Source organism: Callithrix jacchus, chromosome 2 (assembly GCF_049354715.1).
Source record: "Callithrix jacchus isolate 240 chromosome 2, calJac240_pri, whole genome shotgun sequence".
Classification (NCBI taxonomy): Eukaryota; Metazoa; Chordata; class Mammalia; order Primates; family Cebidae; genus Callithrix; species Callithrix jacchus.
In genome coordinates, this window is record NC_133503.1 from 168245001 (window position 1) to 168268169 (window position 23169).

Genomic DNA, 23169 nt, shown 5'->3' on the forward strand with positions numbered 1-23169 from the left:
ATTTAAAAGCAAAAAATAGGGTCTAATTAAGTATACTTTTATGTAACATTGTTCATACTTAGTATGTGTGTATGTGTTTTGTTTTTTTGTTTTTTTTGTTTTTTTTTTTCCCGGAGACAGAGTTTTGCTCTGTCATCCAGGCTCGAATGCAGTGGTGCAATCTCGGCTCACTGCAACCTCTTATTACGAACTTCAGGCGATTCTTGCCTCAGCTTCCTGAGTAGCTGGGATTACATGTGTGCACCACCACACCTGGCTAATTTTTGTGTTTTTAGTGGAGATGCGGTTTCTGCATGTTGGCCAGGCTGGTCTTGAACTCCTGACCTCAAGTGATCCACCTGCCTCAGCCTCCCAGCCATAATTCCACCTGTAATCCTAGCACTTTGGGAGGCCAGGGCGGGCGAATCACCTGAGTTCAGAAGTTTGAGACCAGCCTGACCAACCTGGAGAAACCCTGTCTCTACTAAAAATACAAAATTAGCTGGGCACTGGGGCACATGCCTATAATCCCAGCTACTCAGAAGGCTGAGATAGGAGAATTGCTTAAACCCGGGAGGCAGAGGTTGCAATGAGCAGAGATTGCAGCATTGCACTGGGCAACAAGAGTGAAATTCCGTCTTCAAAAAAAACAATAATCAGAATCATAAAAATAAATAAAGTGTAAATATCTAGTATTTAGTTGTCTCCTGCAAAAGTTATGCCAGTTTCCTTTATTTTTAATCTTTGGAACAGTTTATCTTAAACAATATGTGGATCTATTTTGCCTTTGACTTTTTAAACCCAGTTTTAGATCTCTATCTTCTTTTAAGAGATAGGGTCTCACCCAGGCTGGAGTACAGTAGTACAATTACAGCACACTGCAGCTTTGACCTTCTGGACTCAGGCTATCCTCCCACTTCAGCCTCCTGAGTAGCTGGAACTACAGGCATGCACCACCACACGCAGCTGATTTTTTGTAGGGACAGGGTTTTGCTGTGTTGCCCAGGCTGGTCTCAACCCCTGGGCTCAAGTGATCCTTTCACCTCAACCTCTCAAAGCGCTGGGATTACAGGCATAAGCCACCATGCGTGGCTGTCTCTATCTTTTAAATAGGAGAATTTACCTCCTTCCCATTTTATTGGGATTAGTTAAAAGTGGTTTTTTGAGGCCTGGCGCGGTGGCTCAAGCCTGTAATCTCAGCACTTTGGGAGGCCGAGGCGGGTGGATTACGAGGTCAACAGATTGAGACCATCCTGGTCAACATGGTGAAACCCCGTCTCTACTAAAAATTACAAAAAATTAGCTGGGCACGGTGGCGCGTGCCTGTAATCCCAGCTACTCAGGAGGCTGAGGCAGGAGAATTGCCTGAACCCAGGGGGTGGAGGTTGCGGTGAGCCGAGATCGCGCCATTGCCCTCCAGCCTGGGTAACAAGAGCAAAACTCCGTCTCAAAAAAAAAAAAAAAAAGTGGTTTTTTTTGTTTTGTTTGGCTTGGCTTTTTTTGAGGCAGAGTCTCGCTCTGACACCCAGGCTGCAGTGCAGTGGGGCAGTCTCGGCTCACTGCAGCCTCCACTCCCTGGCTCAGGCAATTCTCCTGCCTCAGCCTTCCAAGTAGCTGAGACTATAGCCCCACACCACTATGTCTGGCTAATTTCTGTATTTTTAGTAGAGACAGGATTTCACCATGTTGGCCAGGCTGATCTCAAACTCCTGACCTCAGATGATCCATCTACTTCAGAATCCCAAAGTGTTAGGATTACAGGCATGAGCCACTGCATCTGGCCTAGTTAAATGTTTGATTTTTTTTTCTCCCTATCCTGAATTTGTGTCTTTTGTTTTCTTTCTTCCCTTTCCCATTTCCTTATTGTAGTAGAGTGATCAGGCCTCTCTCTACCTTAAACACCAATTAAGAAATTCTACATAGGATTTTTCTTCCTCTATAAGTTAGTTTTAAATTCTAACAGACGTACATCTCAGTCAACATTAATAATTTCACAAAATCTATTAAATTTCCTGGCCTTCTACTGCTATCCATCTCCCTCCAAATTATCTGAAATTTTACTTGTCAGATGTTCTTAGGTGTTTTTTTTTCCCCTAACATTGTGGTCTTTTGTTAATACTCTAACAGTTCGTTAAATTTTACCGTTACATCTGCAATTATTTGTAATTGTTCTAATCTACTTCTAATTTCTCTTAATTATCAATCTCTCTGGTTTTTAGCAGGGTTTTTTTTCATTGATGTTTCTTGAATTTTCACATATGCAGTCTTATAATTTGCAAATAGAGATAGTTTTTTCTTTTCTAGCTCTAATTGCTTCTCTCTGCACAAATTAATCTCTCTAATCTCTCTCTGTCTCTCTCTCGCTCTCTCGCTCTCTCTCTCTTTCTTTGAGGCAATCTTGCTCTGTCATTAAGACTGGAGTGCAGTGGTGTGATCATTGTTCCCTGCAACCTCAAACTCAGCCTCTTGAGTAACTGAGGCTACAGGCATGTGCAGCCACACCTGGCTCTTTTTTCCTTCTTTTTCTGAGGGATAGAATTTCCTCACTGTGTTACCCAGGCTGGTCTCAAACTCTTAGCATCAAGTGATGCTCCCTCCTTAGCTTCCCAGAATGCTGGGATTACAGGCAAGCGTGAACCACTGCGTTCAGCCTTATTGAGGTGTTATTTTGTTTTTTTTTTGAGACAGCATCTCGTTCTGTTGCCCAAGCTGGAGTGCAGTGGCACCAACACGGCGCATTGCAGCTTTGACCTCTCAGCTTCAAGTGATCCTCCCCACTCAGCCTCCAAAGTAGCTGGGACTACAGGCACATGTTACCATTCTCAGCTAATTTTTTTATTTCCTATTTTGGAGATTCAAGGTCTCATTATGTTGCCTAGATTGATTTCACACTCCTGGGCTTAGGTGATCCTGTTTTGACCTCAAAAAATGCTGGGATTATAGGCATGAGCCACCCACAACCAGCCCTTCTTGAATATGTGTAACGTATTCAGTAAGTGAGTTTGTCAAATGTTTAGTGCATTTTACAGAGATGATCATATCATTTTCTTCTTAAATAATAGAATTTCATCAGTACATGTCCTAATTTCAACCAACCCCTAGATTCCTGTAACATTAGTTTCATTGAGTATGGAAATTATTTTAACAAATTTTTGAGGTCTACTTTATATACCACTAAATTCACTCAATTTTAAAAGTTCAGTTCAAATACTTTCAATACATTTATAGAATTGTGCAACCATCATCACAATCCAATTTTAGCACACTTCCATTATATAGGAGACATACCCTATGTCCATTAGCAGTCACTTTCCATTCCCACTTCTTAGCCTCAGACAGTTACTGATCTGTTCTATCTCTGTAGATGTGCCTATTCTTGACATGATGTATAAACAATCATGCAGTGTGTGGTCTTTGAGTCTGGCTTCTTTTACTTAGTGTGTTTTGGGGGCTCATGTTTGAGATTTATGTTGTGTATGTATTAATACTTTGTTCCTTTTTATTGCCCAATGAATATGGGATTTTAAGAGCATAGACCATTTCTCAGATCTTCGTATACACTTTACACCATTTTCTTCCCAAAAATGTTGTAGGTGAAATAGTACATTGCCTGTAGTTTATGATTCTCTTTCCTTTGTAAATGACTTGGTGTTTACTTTGAAAGTTTTTTTGTGTGTTTTTTGTTTTGCTTTTTCTCCCTATGTTACCGAAATTCAAAATCACAACATGATGTCTTTAGGTATATCTGCTTTACAGCTGTCAGCCTTTAGGATGAAATCTTGGCTTTGGTCAGTTTTCTTCTATTGATTTTTATATATTGTGGTACACACTGAGTGTTTTTCATCCAAGCTGTTTGGAACCAGTAGTGTTTTAGCTTTCATGTTTTTTGGACTTGGAAATATTTGGATTATACTTTGATTGAGCATCCCTATTCCAAAAATTCAAAATGCTCCAATGAGCATTTCCTTTGAGCATTGTGCTGATCTGCAAAAAGTTTCAGATTTGGGGGCATTTCAGATGTTAGATTTTTCTCTTAGGGATACTCAATCTATATTTCTTTTTTTTTTTTTTTTGAGACGGAGTTTCACTCGTCACCCGGGCTGGAGTGCAATGGCGCGATCTCGGCTCACTGCAAGCTCCGCCTCCTGGGTTCAAGCAATTCTCCTACCTCAGCGTCCTGAGTAGCTGGGATTACAGGCACGTGCCACTAGGCCCAGCTAATTTTTTGTATTTTTTTAGTAGAGACGGGGTTTCACCATGTTGACCAGGATGATCTCGATCTCTTGACCTCGTGATCCACCCGCCTCGGCCTCCCAAAGTGCTGGGATTACAGGCCTGAGCCACTGCGCCTGACACTCAATCTATATTTCTTCTGTCCCATTCTTTTTGGAGTATCATACTAACTCTCTTGTATCTAACTTGTTTCTTCCATAATTTCCTTCCTTTTCTCTTTTACTCCCTTTTTGCTTGATCTTTTTTCTTCTATAGATTAGGAAATTTATAGCTGATGCTCTCGATCATTTAATTGATTTAATCTCAGTCATTTTAGGTAGCATCTGTGTAGTCTGTCTCAAATTTTTTCTGGTCATAATATTTTTAATTCCAAGAATTCTTTCTTAAATTTGTCGATTTTTTTTTTTTCATGGCAACCAGCCCTTATGGTGATAGTTGCCCAACCTTACGAATTATTTTTTTAAATTATCCATGTTAAATGTTTGAATTATACTGTATAAATATGTGTTATATCTCAATAAAGCTGTTATAAACACACATATTCTGCAATGTCTGTTTCAGTACTGCTAAAGTGCAGCAGAGGCTGATAGGATTCATGCGTCCTGAAAATGGAAATCCCCAGCAAATGCAACAGGAGCTGCAGAGGAAGTTTCATGGTAAATTACTGCTTCTCAGCAGTTAAGTGTAAATGATCCCAGTAAAATTGTATCACTTCAATAGGAAAATTCACTCATTTTAAATGTTCAGTTCAATGACTTTGTCTGTACGCATATATTTGTAATGAAAATACCAGTGTGACTGGGTCCAGGGGTAGTGGCACATGCCTGTAATAACAGCACTTAGTAAGGCTGAGTTGGGAGGATCACCTGTGCCTGGGAGATGGAGGTTGCAGTGAGCTGAGATCATGCCACTGCACTCCAGCCTGGGTGACAGAGTGAGACCCTGCCTCAAAAAAAAAAAAGTGTAATTGGGAAAGTAGGATAATATGGATATTGTATATTTCCCTAACTCTTTTTAGCATACACATTTTTGTTCCCTCCTCCATCAGAAAACATGATACACACCTATTCATTATTATTTTTTATTGTGGTAAAATATATATATATCATAAAATTTAACATTTTACTATTTTTAAGTGTACAGTTTAGTGGCATTCAGTATATTCATTTTATGTACCCATTACCAATATCCATCTCCAGAACTTTTCTCATCTTCTCCAAGACGACACTCTGGGGTGGATGCAATGGCTCACGCCCGTAATCCCACCACTTTAAGAGACCAGGACAGGTGAATCACCTGAGGTCAGGAGTTTGAGATAAGCCTTGCCAACATGGTGAAACCCTGTCTCTACTGAAATACAAACAATTAGCCAGACATGGTGGCGCATGCCTGTAGTCCCAGCTGCTCAGGAGGCTGAGACAGGAGAATGGCTTGAACCTGGGAGGCGGAGGTTGCAATGAGCCAAGATCGTGCCACTGCACTCCAGCCTGGTGACAGAGCCAGACTGTGTCTCAAAAAAGAAAAGAAACAATAACTCCCCATTTTTTTTTACCCTATCCCAGGTCCCTGACAACCACCATTCTATCTGAATATCTCTGAATTTTACTACTCAGCGTACCCTATTATAATGAAATCAAATTTTTCATTTTGTGACAGGCTTATATCACTTAGCATACTCTCCTCAAAGTTCATCCATGTTGTAACATGTGTCAGAATTTTCTTCCTTTTTAAGACTGAGTAATTTCTATTGTGTGTATGTGTATATGTGCACACATACCCACATACCACACTTCCTTTATCCATTTATCTGCTAATAGATCCTGAGTTACTTCCATTTTTTGGCTATTGTGAATAATGCTATTAATGTGGTTGAACAAATACAAATTAAAGTCTCTGCTTTCAGTTCTTTTGCATATATCCACGGAAGTGGAATTGCTATAACGTGGTTATAATATTAATTCTATCAATTTGTAATGAACTGTTAAATTTTTTGATGAACTGCCATGCTGTTTCATAGCAGCTACTGCATTTTATTTTTATTTCTTTTTGAGATGGAGTTTTGCTCTTGTTGCCCTGGCTGAAGTGCAGTGGTGCAATCTGCACTACAACCTTCACCTCCCTGGTTCAAACAATTCTCCTGTCTCAGTCTCCCGAATACCTGGGGTTATGGGTGTATGCCACCACACCAAACTAGTTTTTGTATTTTTAGTAGATACAAGGTTTCACTATGTTGGCCAAGCTGGTCTTGAACTCCTGACCTTAGGTGATCCGCCCACCTTGGCCTCCCAAAGTGCTGAGATTACATGCGTGAGCCACCACACCCAGTCAATAGAACTTTCTTAAGACTCAGCCATTTACTTTTGTCCCAAGCTACTGTCTTTCCTTCTCAGAACCCTAGATTTCTATTCATCGTTTTGCAGATTCTTTTTTGTCTTTTAAATTTTTTCTTCTTTTAAAAAGAAGTTGAAATTTTTTGTCTATCCTCTAATTTTGTTTTTGTTTTGCTCTATGTTATTTTGTTTTGAGACAGAGTCTTGCACAGTTGCCCAGGCTGGAGTGAAATGGTGCTATCTCAGCTCACTGCAACCTCCACCTTCCGGGTTCAAGCAGTAATTGTGCCTCAGACACCTGAGTCACTGGGATGACAGGCGTGTGCCACCATGCCTGGCTAATTTTTGTATTTTAGTAGAGATGGGGTTTTGCCATGTTGGCCAAGCTGGTCTCAAACTCCTGGCCTCAAGTGATCTGCCCTTGGCCTCTTAAAGTACCGGGATTACAGCCATGAGCTACTGTGCCCAGCCACCATTTTGCAATTTTTTTTTTCTGAGCCACTAATGATATTTCAGTATGGCTTTGAGATTGACATTGCTAAACATTGGTGAGGATTGATACAAACAGGAGCATTTGAATTGCTGGCAGTTTATACTGAAATAACTGCTTTGGAGAGCAATTTGATCATATTCAGTAAAAGCTAAACATATAGTTTTAAAGGTGATGGTGTCATTTCTAGGTATATATCCTTAGAGGAGTTCTTTTTCAAACTTTTTCCGACAGTAAGAAACATATCTTACATGGCTGGGTGCAGTGGCTCACACCTGTAATCCCAGCACTTTGGGAGACCAAAGCGGGCAGATAATTTGAGGTCAGGAGTTTAAGACCAGCCTGCCCAACATAGTGAAATTTCGTCTCTACTAAAAATACAAAATTAGCTGGACATAGTGGCTCATGCCTGTAATCCCAGATACTCAGGAGGCCAAGGCAGGAGAATCACTTGAACCTGGGAGGAGGAGGCTGCAGCGAGCCAAGATCATACCACTCCACTCCATCCTGGGCAACAGAGCGAGACTCTATCTCAACAAAGAAAAAAGAAAGAAAGAAATATGTTTTACATTATGACTCAGATGTTTAAAAACAAACATACAAACAGAAATAGATTTTTCTGAAATAATTCTACCTGCTTTATACTCTCATATTTCTTTCTTTTTAAAATTATTTTCTACTTTCTATATTTGAGGGGTAAGGGAAAAGTTATAATGACTAAATTGATTTCATGACTCACCAGCGCACATTGATGTAGGGTTTAAGAAACTCAGTCCTAGCCTAACTGGACTATACTTTCTAGGGGATGTTCTTTAAGAATATTTTTTGCGGCCGGGCACGGTTGCTCACGCCTATAATCACAGCAGTTTGGGAGGCCGAGGCGGGTGGATCACAAGGTCAAGAGATCAAGACCATCCTGGTCAGCGAGGTGAAACCCCATCTCTACTAAAAATACAAAAATTAGCTGGGCATGGTGGTGTGCACCTGTAGTCCCAGCTACTTGGGAGGCTGAAGCAGGAGAATTGCTTGAACCCAGAAGACAGAGGTTGTGGTGAGCCGAGATCGTGCCATTGCACTCCAGTCTGGGTAACAACAGCGAAACTCTGTCTCAAAAAACGGAATATTTATTGCATCACTGTTTTAGTATCAAAACACTGGAAACAGTCTAATGTCCTCCACATGGAAAATGGGCTAAATTGTGGTATGCTTACATGATGGAACACTCAGCAATGAAAATAAATGTACTAGATTTATATTTATCAATGCAGATAGCCTGTGGACATGTAACTGAGTAGAAAGAGCGATGGTGTATTTGTTAAAAAATACAGCAATATTTTTATGGTTTATGTGTACATACACAAACACAGAAGTATATATATATGTACATGGAGAAGATAAAAACATAAATACTACTGATAATCATGGTTGTCTGTGATGGAGGCTGGGAGAAAAACAATGGAGATTTCAACCTTAACTATAGTTTTTAATTCGAAATAAAGCAACGTGACCTATGTTATTTTATAATAGTTTATTAGTTGTTTTCTCATTAGAGGCTCAACTAAGTGAAAAGAGTTCACTTCAGGCAATTCAGCAGTTGGTTCGAAAATCATACCAGGCCCTGGCTTTATGGAAACTTCTTTGTGAACATCAATTCACTGTCATTGTGGCAGAACTTCAGAAGGTAAGGTTTTTAAACTTTTTTGTGATTATACTATTAATACTGTCTTTGGATTTTTTTTGCATGAGAATTTTGGCTTTGGGAGGCAATTATTTTGGGAAGCGTTTAGGTTATATTACAGGAAAATTGCACAAAAGTGTAGTACCGTGGGGGGCCTATTTTGTCAAAGCCACAGGATTTTACAGTGTATGAGAACTTTATAGATGTCTGTGAATGAAATCTTACTTTATAAAACATATTTTTTTAAAACAGTGGACTCTAACCTTTCTTTGGGCTACAGATCCTTCTGAGAATCTGATAAAAGTGATTTCTCACTACCCTTAAATGTAGATTGACATAGACACACAGACTTTCGAATATAGTTTCAAAGGTCCCAACAGCCTAAATTAAATACTCTTGGCTGGGCACCATGCCTCATGCCTGCAATCCCAACAGTTTGGGAGGCCAAGGCAGGAGGATCATTGAGCCCAGGAGTTCAAGACTATCCTGGGCAAAATGGCAAGACCCCATCTCTACTACAAATAAAAAATAAATTAGTCAGGTGTGGTGGCACATGCCTGTATCCCCAGCTACTTGGGAAGCTGAGGAGGAGCGCTTGAGCCTGGGAGGTCGGGGCTCTGGTTAGCCATGATTGTGCCACTGCACGCCATCCTGGGTGGCAGAGTGAGAACCTGTCTCACAAAAAAAAAAACAAAACTCTTACTTTAAAGGAAGATGTTTATCACTGTAGGAAATGAATGGTTCACATTTCTTTTGCTGTTTACATTTGAATCCTTTTCTTGTTTTTTTGTTTATTTTGAGACAGAATCTTGCTCTGTCGCCAAGCTGGAGTGCAGTGGCATGATCTCAGCTCACTGCAACCTCTGCCTCCCGGGTTCAAGCAATTCTTCTGGCCTCAGCCTCCTGGAGTAGCTGGGACTACAGGCACGTGCCACCACCCCCAGCTAAATTTTTGTACTTTAGGTAGAGACAGAGTTTCGCCATGTTGGCCAGGATGATCTTGATCTCTTGACCTTGTGAGCCACTGAGCCTGGCCCACATTTGAATCCTTTCTAAGGATAAGGATAATCAACATTAATCTAAATGTTAGATACGATATAAAGAGGAAATGTATTCCTTCCTTTTGTTTAATTGTGAACATTTCTAAACATATATGAAAGTAGAGCAAAAACTGTAACTCCCACATACATTTGACTCATTCAGCATTTTCAAGATACTGTATTTCTAAAACAAAAAATAGATAAGACAGTTCCTTGGATAACAACAATGTCATTATCACGGCTACCAATTTTTTTTGAGACAGAGTCTCACTGTGTCACCCAAGCTGGAGTGCAGTGGCGTGATCACGGCTCAATGTAGCCTTGATCTCCCTGGGCTCCAGTAATTGTCCTACTTCAGCCTCCCGAGTAGCTGGGACTATAGGCATGTACCACTACACCTAGCTGATTTTTGTATTGTTTTGCAAAGATGGGGTTTCACTGTATCTCCAGGCTGGATAGTTGACAAAATTAACTATCAATATTTGATTAGCCTTTAAAATAGTGAAACTTCTCTGCCTTAAAAATGTCTTTTCACAGATTGGTTCAATCAGATCAGGATCTAAACGGTTTAATTGGTTCACTCATGGTTTGTCTTTTTCTTTTCTTGCTTGTCGCCTTGTAGAAATCTAGGCATCAATCCAGTAGAATGTCTAGCATTCTAAGAACATTCTAAGGTTTTTTTTTTAAACCCGCTTTGTAGTGACCTTCTTCCTTTATCTCCTGCATTTTGTATAAAATGAAAGTTTACTATATATGCTTGATTTGGTTCAGGTCCTTTTTTGAGGAATAATAGAATACTTCATAGATAGTGGTTTGTTCATCAGACCATCTTAGAAGACACAAAAGGTTTGGTTGTCTTACTTTTTAGTGATACTAAGTTGGATGTTGGATTCAAGTAGTAAGTCTAATACTGCCATTGTGGAATTCTCCATCAGACTTTAATGATCCATTGATAATCATTTCTGGAATTTGTTATTTCATTTATAATTACAAAATATATTTATTTATTTATTTTAATAATTTAATAATTTTTTAATATTTATTTAATTTAATTTTTTTTGAGACAGTGCCTCATTCTGTCACCCAGACTGGAGTACTGCGGCTCAATCTAAGATCACTGCAACCTCTGCCTCCCAGGTTCAAGCAATTCTCTTTCCTCAGCTTCCCAAGTAACTGGGACTATAGGCATGTGCCACTACGCTTGGCTAATTTTTCTATTTTTAGTAGAGACAGGGTTTTGCCATGTTGGCCAGGCTGGTGTTGAACTCCTGACTTCAGATAATCCACCCACCTTGGCCTCCCAAAGTTCTGGGGTTACAGGCATGAGCCACTGTGCCCGGCCAAAAGAGTAATATTTTAAGTCTGTGATTCCTTCCTTCGTTATTAACTGTAATTCTGTAAAAAAAAAATTTTTTTCTTTTATGGATATTTGATTACTCTAAAATGTTTAATTTTGACTCTTATATACCATTTTTCAAAGTTAGAAGGCAATCTCCTAATTCTTTCCAGTAGTGTCCAATGAATAGTTGTGGCTTTTCATTGGCGGTTCTGTTTATTTTAAGCACATACTGTTTTTTTCGTTTTAAAAACAGTTTAAAAAACTGTTTTGCACCTGTAATCCCAGCTACTCTGCAGGCTGAGGCAGGAGAATCGAGTGAACCAGGGAGGCAGAGATTGCAGTGAGCCGTGATTGCACCATTGCACTTCAGGCCAGGCAACAGCGTGACACTCCATCTTAAAAAAAAAAGGAATTCTGCCAGTATTTAGGAAAAAGTAAAATGTAAGCGCAAGATGTTCAAATGTAGCCAACTGATTGTTTTTTCCTTTTTATAACCAAAGCCAGGAGATTTGGCTCTACCTAAGCTTTACTTTTTTCATTTGGAAAGTGAGAGTTTTGGACCTAGATCTACTGTAGGTTCTTTTTCAACTCTGTATGATTTTATGTAAGTTTGCAAACATTTTTTTCTACTAATTAACATATTTTTGCTCTTCAATTATAGAGTCTGTTAATGTTTAGGTTATTTTAAGTTATTAAAATAATTTCATTATGTTGAGAAATATAATATTTCTGTAATTATGACAGAAAAATGTTTTCTTTTATGCGCCTAAGGAACTTCAAGAGCAGCTGAAGATCACCACCTTTAAAGATCTTGTAATCAGGGACAAAGAACTCACAGGGGCATTAATTGCTTCTCTTATCAACTGCTACATCAGAGATAATGCCGCTGTTGATGGCATTAGTCTACATTTACAGGATATCTGCCCACTTCTGTATAGCACTGATGATGCAATTTGTTCTAAGGTATGATACTTTATTACCTATTTCATTGTTTGTTACAGGAGATATCATGGTATGAGGAACCATCTTGTTTTACTTAATATAGGAGCTCAGTTAGATCTCCTTACCTCTCGTAGCATCCGAATCCTCATCTAAGAAAGGGGTTGGAATATGTGGTTTCTTAAACCATGTGTATACTCTTAAACTTAACTGTTCTTTTTGTAAATATTTTTATTTATTTATTTGACACAGGGTTTCACACTGTTGCTTAGACTGTAGTGCAGTGCTGTGATCATAGCTTACAGGAGCTTCTAAGTCCTAAATTCAAGTAGTCCTCCCAGATAGCTGGGGGCTACAGGTATGCACTGGTACACCCAGCTAGTTTTTTTGCTTTTTGTAAAGACGGGTTTCAATTTGTTGCACAGGCTGGTCTTGAACTCTTGGCTTCAAGCAGTCCTCCTGCCTTAGTCGCCCATAATGCTGGGATTACAGGTGTGAGCCATCATGCCCAACCTTCCTTTAAGTTTTTCATAAGTAATTTTTTTTTTTGTCACCCAGGAAGGAGTCCAGTGGCATGATCTCAGCTCACTGCAACCTCCACTTCCCAGGTTCAAGTGATTCTCGTGCCTCAGCCTCTCAAGTAGCTGGGAGGCATGCACCACCACACCTAGCTAATTTTATATTTTTAGTAGAGACAGGGTTTCACCATGTTGTCTAGGCTGGTCTTGAACTCCTGACCTCAGGTGATCGGCCCACCTCAGCCTCACAAAGTGTTGGGATTGCAGGCATGAGCCACTGCGCCCAGTCCATAAGAATCTTTGACAGTGTTTCTAGGCCATATTTAAAAAGCTAAAGGTGAAAATATAAGAAAAAAATCACTAAATTTAGAAATTAAGGAAATGTAACAAATTAGGGAATACTTTATCTCCTTAGAAGTTAAGGAAGAGTACTAAAACTTTAAGTAAATCTTTTGGTGAATTAGAGTTAATGGGGGCATTTTTATTGATCCTTTCCTACAGGTGGAAAAAATAGTGTCACATGGACTGCCTTATTGATAAGGCAAGAGAATTACCAGACAAAAGCTCTCTTGCTTAACATATTTGTGAAAGGAATTAAGAATAGCTAGGAATTTTTGGTCAAAAACTTTTCTGCCTAAAATTAAGAAGTAAGTTTGTAGACTTGTTTTCATTTTTAATGGTAATAATAATATATAAATTTAGACAGAGACTAAAACTTAGTTGACAGAATCATCTGTCTGCTTGATTTTATATCTTTTTAAGTTCTTGTTTTCTCCTCTTTCAGGCAAATGAGCTTCTCCAGCATTCTCGGCAAGTTCAAAATAAGACTGAAAAAGAAAGAATGTTAAGGGAATCATTAAAAGAATATCAAAAAATCAGCAATCAAGTGGACCTTTCCAATGTTTGTGCTCAGTATAGACAAGGTGAAAAATAAGATGTTCATCATATCTTTAACTCAAAACACAAGTGATAGTGTATGAATGAAGCAAGCTAATGAAGCCTCTTTCCAGATCCACATCTTCTTTCAACATCAGAGGCCACATGAAAGGAGTAGGAATGTGGTATCATTGTATTATCGTGTTGCAATATTTGATTACTACACTGACTTGCAGAAGCTATAATGTTCTTTTTATCTCTTGAAATGTGTAACTTTTTGTTTTGTTTTTTGAGATGGAGTCTCATTCTGTCAGCCAGGCTAGAATGCAGTGGTGTGCTCTTAGCTCACTGCAGCCTCCGCCTCCCTGGGTTGCAGCAATTCTCTTGCCTCAGCCTCCCAGGTAGCTGAGATTACAAGGATGCACCACCACACCCAGCTAATTTTCATATTTTTATAGAGACATGGTTTCACCATGTTGGCCAGGCTTGTGTAGAATTCCTGACCTCAGGTGATCCACCCACTTTGGCCTCCCAAAGTGCTAGGCTTACAGGTGTGCACCACTGCACCTGGCCAAAATGTATAATTTTTTAACATTAAAGTTTAAGTTCTTGCTCAGTTAAATTACTGTATGTTTTAGATTGCTTTCTGGATTATATTTATTTTTCAGATATTTAAAATTTTTCATAAAGTTCTAAGGTATAATCTGCCTACTTTTTAAAAAATTACTTTAAATCAAATTTAACATAATGTAAAGGCTGTAACTGTTGCACAGGTATTTTGAATCCCAAGGTTATTCCCCCCAGTAGGGAACTAACACTCTTCTTTTTTGTTATTTGAAATATGATCTTTTTTCCTAATGACGAAGTATATTTAACAGGTGCCTTTTAGGCCTGTTAAGACTTTTTTCTTCTGAAGACTTATTAGAAATATTTTATGTCAGCAGGGTGGCTATTGTACAGTAGAGATATAACCATGATCATTATTTTTATGTGCCAGCTAAGGAAAAATGTGTCCAACTTAGTAGTAAATCATAGGTCTTCATTCTTTTCTTTCCCATCAGTGCGTTTTTATGAGGGTGTGGTCGAGCTTTCTCTTACGGCTGCAGAGAAAAAAGATCCTCAAGGTCTTGGACTTCATTTCTATAAACATGGAGAACCAGAAGAAGACATAACTGGACTTCAGGCCTTCCAAGAAAGGTACATTCCATTACCTTATCAGATTGTCATCTTTATGGATACAGACTTTTCTTTGAATAAAGTTTTCTATTTTTTATTTTTGAGATGGAGTCTTGCTCTGTCACTCATGCTAGAGTGTAGTGGTGAAATTATGGCTCACTGCAATGTCTACCACCCTGATTCAAGCTATTCTCCTGCCTCAGCCTCCTCTCCCAAGTATCTGGGATTACAGGCGTGTACCACCACGCCTGGCTAAATTTTGTATTTTTGCTAGAGATGGAGTTTCCCTACATTGGTGAGGCTAGTCTTGAACTCCTAAGTAACCTCAAGTGATCCACCTGCCTCAGTCTTGCAAAGTGCCAGGATTATAGGCATCAGCCACCGCATCTAGCCTCTTTGTGTAAAGGTTTGATTGATAGTATTAGGCAAATCATATTTCAGTTGTAACCGTTGTAAAATTGAATTATCCTTTTGCCTTTACTTAAAAGTGACTTCTTGTTTTATCAGAGGCCTGAATACGTTATAATTCTTTTTTTTTTTTTTTTTTTCTTCTGAGAGTCACCCTGGCTGGAGTGCAGTGGTACGATCTCACTGCAACCTCCTTCACCTAGGTTCAAGCAGGTTTCCTGCTTCAGCCTATCGAGTAGCTGAGATTACAGGTGCACACCACCATGGCTGGCTAATTTTTGTAGTTTTAGTAGAGATAGGATTTCACCATGTTGGCCAGGCTCATTTCGAACTCCTGACCTCAAGTGATCCACCTGCCTCAGCCTGCCAAAGTGCTGGGATTATGGGCATGAGCCACCATGCCCTGCTCATAGGTTATAATTCTTAGCCTAGAGGTAAAATGTTATTCTGATGAGAATTCTTGAATGCTTATGAATGTTTTTTAACGTGCCTCTGTGATTCTTCTGAGATTTATTAATTTTTTTAATGGGATTACTTACTTGAAAACAAAACTAGTTATTTTTTTTCTCAAATTTTCGGTTCTGATGATTAGTATTTCATTTTAATCTTTTTTTTTTTTTTGAGAGAGAGAGTTTTTGCTCTTCTTGTCTAGGCTGGAGTGTAGTGGTGTGATCTTGGCTCACTGCAACCTCCACCTTCTGGGTTCAAGGGATTCTCCTCCCTCAGTCCCCTTAGTAGCTGGGATTACAGGCACGCACCACCAGCTCTGGGTAATATTTTTGTATTTTTAGTATAGACAGGGTTTCATCATGTTGGGCAGGCTGGTCTCAAACTCCTGACCTCAGGTGATCCGCCTGCCTCAGCCTCCCAAAGTGCTGGGATTGTAGGCCTGAGCCACTGTGCCCAGCCTAGGATTTCATTTTAAAGGACAATTTTTAAGTATTCCGAAATTAGTTGAGACTGTTAAAAAGGAAATATATGTCATTAAAAGAAATACAGGCTGGCTGTGGTGGCTCACACCTGTAATCCCAACACTTTGGGAGGCTGAGGTGAATGGATCATGAAGTCAGGAGTTTCAGACCAGCCTGGCCAATATGGTGAAACCCCATCTCTACTAAAAATACAAAAATTAGCCAGCTGTGGTGGCGCACACCTGTAATCCCAGCTACTTGGTAGGCTGAGGCAGGAGAATCGCTTCTACCTGGGAGGCAGAGGTTGCAGTGAGCTGAGATTGCACCCCTGAACTCCAGCCTGGGCATCAGAGCAAGACTTTGTCTTGGAAAAGAAAAGAAATATGTAACCTTTCTAAAACATATACATATATGGAGGGTTTTTTGTTTTGTTTTTGTCTTTGAGACAAAGGCTCATTCTGTCTCCTGGGCTGGAGTTCAGTGGCACCATCATAGATCACTGCAGCTTTGACATTTTGGGCTCGAGTGATTCAGTGATCCTCCTACCTCAGCCTCCTGAGTAGCTGGGCCTATAGGCACATGTCACCACACTCAGCTAATTTTCTTATCTTTTTAGTTTCTGTTGAGACAAAGCCTCACTACATTGCCCAGGCTGAACTTTAACTCCTGGGCTCAAGCAATCCTTCTCAGTCTCCAAAGTGCTGGGATTACAAGTGTCAGCCACCACACCTGGGGAAAACGTATTATTTTATTACTATATTTAATGACTTTACCCTTTTATGTTTAGCCAAACACTTCTCAAACTTACTGAAAAAGTATATGGCTTGTATTATTTTAAATGCCAAATATGTACATATACTCTCCAAAATAATCTTGTAATCCTTGTGTATACTTTAATTAGGTAAGATAAATCAATAGCTTTCTTTCTTTTGTTCTTGTTTGTTTTGTTTTTGAGATTTTTTGTTTTTGAGACAGGGCCTCATTCTGTTGCCTGGGCTGGAGTGCAGTGGCATGATAATAGCTCACTTGGCAGCCTTGAATTCCTGGGCTCAAGCCTCAACCTCCCAAGTAGCTGAGATTACAGGTGCATACCACCATGCCTAGTTAATTTTTGTTTGTTTTGTCTTTTGAGACAGGGGCTTGCTATCACCCAGGCTAGAGCAGTGGCACGATCTCAGCTCACCTCAACCTCTGCCTCCCAGGTTCAAGTAATTCTCCTGCCTCAGTCTTCTGAGTAGCTGGGACTACAGATGCGTACTACCACACCCAGCTAATTTTTGTATTTTTAGTAAAGATGAGGTTTCACCATGTTGGCCAGGCTGGTCTTGTACTTCTGACCTCTGGCAATCTGCCTGCCTTCACCTCCCAGAGTGCTGGGATTACAGGTGTGAGCCACTGCACCCAGCCAATTTTTGTATATTTTTGTAGAGACGGGGGTCTCACTATGTTGCCCTGGCTAGTCTCCAACTCCTGGCCTCGAGCTATCCTGCCTTGACCTCCCTTGTGCTGGCATTACAGGTATGAGTCACCAGACTTGCCATCATTTGCTTCTAGTTAAATAATGTAATTGCTCCTTTTCCATTCTCTTTCAGATTAAACAGTTACAAGTGCATTACAGACACACTTCAAGAACTGGTAAATCAAAGTAAGGCTGCTCCTCAGTCTCCCAGTGTACCCAAAAAACCTGGTCCTCCAGTGTTGTCATCTGATCCAAATATGCTGAGTAATGAAGAAGCAGGACATCATGTAAGGGACATAGTATATTTTCATTCTGAGAATACACTGTTTAGAAGTTTTGCATGGTAATGGTGGCACAGTCATCTTCGGAAAGGTAGTAGTTCTTAGAAGTTATCATGTAAGGATTCTTGATTTCTTACCAGGGTTTATAGGGCTGAAGGGTTATGATGCCCAGAAAGAGAGTCTTTAACCGCTAATTTTTACTATTTTCTTTATTTTAGTTTGAACAAATGCTTAAATTGTCACAGCGATCCAAAGATGAGCTCTTTAGTATTGCCCTTTATAATTGGCTAATACAAGCTGATCTTGCAGATAAGCTGCTACAGGTAAATCTTTTTTTATTGTAGTCGTGTTAATTATTAAGGAGCATAACTCAATGATTTGAGCACATAGATAGATGTAAAAAATTCTTATTCTCATCTCATACCTACTATCAGATGTTAACATAAAGCCAAGTAATGCAGCATCTTTTCCTAAGGGGCAAAGTAAGCTACTGCTCCAGTTTTCTTGTTAATTCAAAGCTGATTGGGATAGTTTATATTGTGGGGTAGAAATCACTGGATTTATGAGTCCTGAAGCACATCTTAACTCCGTTGTTAAGTCTCTATGTGACTTCACATATGTCCTTTTACTACTCTAAGTCTCAGTGTTCCACAATCTATTTCATGAATACATAGCATTTAATAATTTCAAGAATGCGGGCCGGGCGCGGTGGCTCACGCCTGTAATCCCAGCACTTTGGGAGGCTGAGACGGGTGGATCACGAGGTCAAGAGATCGAGACCATCCTGGTCAACATGGTGAATCCCTGTCTCTACTAAAAATACAAAAAATTAGCTGGGCATGGTGGCGCGTGCCTGTAATCCCAGCTACTCCGGAGGCTGAGGCAGGAGAATTGCTTGAACCAGGAGGCAGAGGTTGCAGAGAGCCGAGATTGCGCCATTGAACTCCAGCTTGGGTAATAAGAGCGAAACTCCGTCTCAAAAAATAATAATAATAATAATAATTTCAAAAATGCTTTCCAGCTCAGTGTCTAGGAATCAATAGCTGTGTTCTCTAAGTTTAAGACTTTATAATTTTATAGTAAATTTCTTTGTTTTGTTTTTGAGACAGGTCTCACTCTGTCACTTAGGCTAGAGTGCAGTGCAGTGGCACGATAATGGCTCACTGTAGCCTCGACCTCCCTAGATTCAGGTGATTCTCCCCCTTCAGCCTGCTGAGTAACTGGAACTGTAGGCCCGCACCACCACACCCAGTTGATTTTTGTAGAATTATTATAGAAATTCGTATGCTAACTGTGGTAAAACAAAAATTGTTTGTAACAAGAAAATTTGCCCTCTCTTTTATCTGTTAGTGTTGGATTATAATTTTGCTTGTTTTTATGAAACAAGTCACAGTTGTAGTTGACTTTTAAAATACTATATTTTTCCTACATTATTTGTAGGTGGTTAGAAAATTTTTCTGAATAACTATGTTATTTCTAGGTTGCTTCTCCATTTCTGGAGCCACATTTAGTCCGAATGGCCAAAGTTGATCAAAACAGAGTTCGCTATATGGATTTACTCTGGCGGTATTATGAGAAGAACAGAAGTTTCAGTAATGCTGCTCGTGTACTGTCCAAACTGGCTGACATGCATAGGTATGGCATAATACTCTTATTGTGAAGAATGATTGAAAACTGAGCTATGTGTAGTTACATTCAGTTTTCCTTAATTTTCGAAGAATCTAAGTTTTAACATACTGACCTGGCCGGGCACGGTGGCTCACACCTGTAATCCCAGTACTTTGGGAGGCCAAGGCGGGCAGATCACAAGGTCAGGAGTTCGAGATGAGCCTGACTAACATAGTGAAACCCCATCTCTACTACAAATACAAAAAAAAGTTGCTGATTGTGGTGGTATGCACCTGTAATCCCAGCTACTCAGGAGGCTGAGGGAGGAGAATCGCTTGAACCCAGGAGGCAGAGGTTGCAGTGAGCTTAGATTGTGCCACTGCACTCCAGCCTGGGCGATAGAATGAGACTCTATCAAAAAAAAATAAATAAAATAAATAAATAAAATATATATACCTAAGTTTTTAAAATAGAATTTACTTTTTAGATATAAACATATTTCTTTATGTGTTGTCTAAAATTGTGAATCTCTCTTATTAGAAATCTAAAATCAATGCTTTTTTTAAAAATCTAATGATTTTTTTTCAAAAGTTTCAAGTGGCCTTTTATGTGTATTTGATATAAAAAACTACATACTAATTGTATTTGTATCTTCTATCCTTAAATTGTATGACTAAAAATAAGGGTTTTCCCTTACAGCACAGAAATTTCACTTCAGCAGCGATTGGAATACATTGCTCGAGCTATTCTTAGTGCCAAAAGTTCCACTGCCATTTCATCAATAGCTGCCGATGGTGAATTCCTTCATGAATTAGAAGAAAAAATGGAGGTAAGTGCTAAAGATCTTAAGCTGTGTCCACATTGAGTACTAGCCACATAGTTATTCTACTTTTCATTCTTCCCTTGGTAAGTAATAGGTCTATAGAAGTCAAAAAGTCTTAAATAATAATAAATAAAGGTTTTTCTCAACTATTTCAACAGCAAGTGGATTATTCACCATTTATTCTGGAAGCAAATAAGTAGATGTATGAAGTAGACTAAGCTAAAATGCCTTAACTAAGAGAATAAAAAACACCATGGTCGAAATACAAAAGTTTGTTGTTTTTTTTTTGTTTTGTTTTGTTTTTTCGCTCGTTTCCTAGGCTGGAATGCAATGGCATGATCTCAGCTCACTGCAACCTCTGCCTCCCCAGTTCAAGCTATTCTCCTGCCTCAGCCTCCCAAGTAGCTGGGATTACAGGCATGCGCCACCATGCCCAGCTGATTTTTTTGTATTTTTAGTAGAGACGGGTTTCTCCATGTTGGTCCAGCTGGTCTCGAACTCCCGACCTCAGATGATCCTCCCTCCTCGGCCTCCTAAAGTGCCAGGATTATAGGCTTGAGCCACGACACCCAGCCAAAAGTTTATTTCTCATTCACAAAAATCCAGAATGAGTCTTCCTGATTGGCAGCTGGCTTTCCTTCATGTGTTTGATTTGGCAACCCAAGTTCTATTTTCTGGCAATACCATTCCCTAGGGCCTTTGCTTTATCTTCAGCAGAAGGAGGAAGGGAAAGAACACATTCACTCTCTTAAAAACCACAGCACGCCGAGGTGGGTGGATCACGAGGTCAAGAGATCGAGACCATCCTGGTCAACATGGTGAAACCCCGTCTCTACTAAAAATACAAAAAAAATTAGCTGGGCATGGTGGCGCATGCCTGTAATCCCAGCTACTCGGGAGGCTGAGGCAGGAGAATTGCCTGAACCCAGGAGGCGGAGGTTGCGGTGAGCCGAGATCGCGCCATTGCACTCCAGCCTGGGTAACAAGAGCGAAACTCCGTCTCAAAAAAAAAAAATTAGCTGGGCATGGTGGCAAGTGCCTGTAATCCCAGCTACTCATTGAGGCTGAGGCAGGAGAACTGCCTGAACCCAGGAGGCGGAGGTTGTGGTGAGCCGAGATTGCGCCATGGCACTCCAACCTGGGTAACAAGAACGAAACTCCGTCTCAAAAAAAAAACCACAGTGCTAGCCGGGCGAGGTGGCTTACGCCTGTAATCCCAGCACTTTGGGAGGCTGAGGCAGGTGGATCACAAGGTTAGGAGATCGAGACCATCCTGGCAAACACGGGTGAAACCTGATCTTTACTAAAAATTTTAAAAAGTAGCCAGGCATGGTGGCACGCACCGGTAGTCCCAGCTACTTGGGAGGCTGAGGCAGGAGAATCGCTTAAACCCAGGAGGCGGAGGTTGTAGTGAGCGGAGATAACACCATTGCACTCCCGACTGGGCAACAGAGTGAGTCTCCGTCTGAAAAACAAAAAGAGGAAACCCACAGCCCTGACATGACACACTTTATTTCTACTAACATTTCTTTGAAGAGAACTTGTTTGTAGGGCCACACCTCCCTTGCAAAGGAGACTGAGCTATATAGCCTAGCCATTTGGCTACAGTCGTGGAAGGTATGAATACTGGTTGGCAGCAAGGGCTCTGCCACAGTACACTTTGTGTGAAATCTATTATGTTTAGTTGACTTCTGTTATGATGATGTTAGTCTATTATGATAGAAGTCTTCATTTATACATTATTTTTATTTTAGCAAACTTAAAGTCATATAGTAGGAGTCATTCTTTCAAATGTCTGTTGATTTATCATAAAGGAATTAAGAGATCCTTTTTTCTGCCCAAATTAGGTTGCTAGGATCCAACTTCAGATACAAGAGACACTACAAAGGCAGTATTCCCATCATTCTTCTGTACAGGATGCAATTTCTCAGTTGGATTCTGAGCTGATGGACATAACTAAGGTAATTAAAAAAGCAATTGAAGTTTTTATAGTAGTCACCTAATACTGAGAAATTTTTGTTTTGCACTTTGCTTTTCGTTTCATGGGGAAAATTATCTTATTTCCACAAATAAGATAAGGCATCTATCAGCCTCACATGGGAGAGCTATGTTAAAACCAGTTTATTTCCGGCCTGGGCAACATGGAGAAACCTCATTTCTACCAAAAATACCAAAAAAGGCCAGGCACTGTGGCTCACACTTGTAATCCCGCACTCTGGGAGGCTGAGGAGGTCAGATTACCTGAGATAAGGAGTTTGAGACCAGCCTGGTCAACATGGGGAAACCCCGTTTCTACTAAAAATGCAAAAATTACCTGGGCGTGGTGGCACGCACCTGTAATCCCAGCTACTTGGGAGGCTGAGACAGGAGAATTGCTTGAACCCAGGAGATGGAGGTTGCAGTGAGCTGAGATCACGCCACTGCATTCCAGGAACCTAGGCAACAGAATGAGATTCCATCTAAAAAAAACAAACAACAACAAAAAATTAGCCTAGTGTGGTGGTGTGCACAATCTCCTGACCTCATGATCCGCCTGCCTCAGCCTCCCAAAGTGCTAGGAGGCCTTACCTTTTTAAATATATAAAGTTATATATATCATCACATCTTTATATCATGTTTTAGAAACTTTACATAAAATCTTTGAAAATTTTTTTAATTTTCAAGGAGTGCTTCATTATTAATCTCTGAATGCTGACCTCTAGTTGGTGTCTGAGATACTCTCATGTCTTAACATGTTTAATTTTGGGATTTTCTCTCACAGCTTTATGGAGAATTTGCTGACCCATTTAAACTTGCAGAGTGTAAACTTGCAATAATTCATTGTGCCGGTTATTCAGACCCTATACTTGTGCAGACACTATGGCAAGATATCATAGAGAAAGGTAAGTGTTCAGTTATAAGTATGTCAGCATATGTTATGTAGTGACTTGGTAGAGGAATGCAAGCTGCTAGTGGCTCATGACAATTGTGTATACCTAAGAAGAGAGTAAGCAGAAAGTACCTCAGTATGGTGGAGGATGATCATACAGAGAATGACCCAAGTGAATATTTGGGGGAATACTCAGTGAAAAGATTGTTTAA

The 23169-nt window shown here is 39.9% G+C and overlaps 1 protein-coding gene across 3 annotated transcripts in view; it reads left to right on the forward strand.

The window, feature by feature from the left end:
- NUP155 (nucleoporin 155) overlaps window positions 1-23169 on the forward strand; it is an 86987-nt gene that overhangs the window by 54760 nt on the left and 9058 nt on the right. For all 3 annotated transcript variants that reach the window (XM_078365560.1, XM_017969951.4, XM_078365559.1), the window contains 11 exons: window positions 4774-4868; window positions 8583-8713; window positions 11861-12052; window positions 13331-13469; window positions 14484-14619; window positions 17510-17663; window positions 17876-17980; window positions 19138-19292; window positions 19965-20094; window positions 21936-22049; window positions 22850-22970. In XM_078365560.1, coding sequence (XP_078221686.1) covers window positions 4774-4868; window positions 8583-8713; window positions 11861-12052; window positions 13331-13469; window positions 14484-14619; window positions 17510-17663; window positions 17876-17980; window positions 19138-19292; window positions 19965-20094; window positions 21936-22049; window positions 22850-22970 — 1472 coding nt within the window. The remainder of the gene's footprint in view (window positions 1-4773; window positions 4869-8582; window positions 8714-11860; window positions 12053-13330; window positions 13470-14483; window positions 14620-17509; window positions 17664-17875; window positions 17981-19137; window positions 19293-19964; window positions 20095-21935; window positions 22050-22849; window positions 22971-23169) is intronic.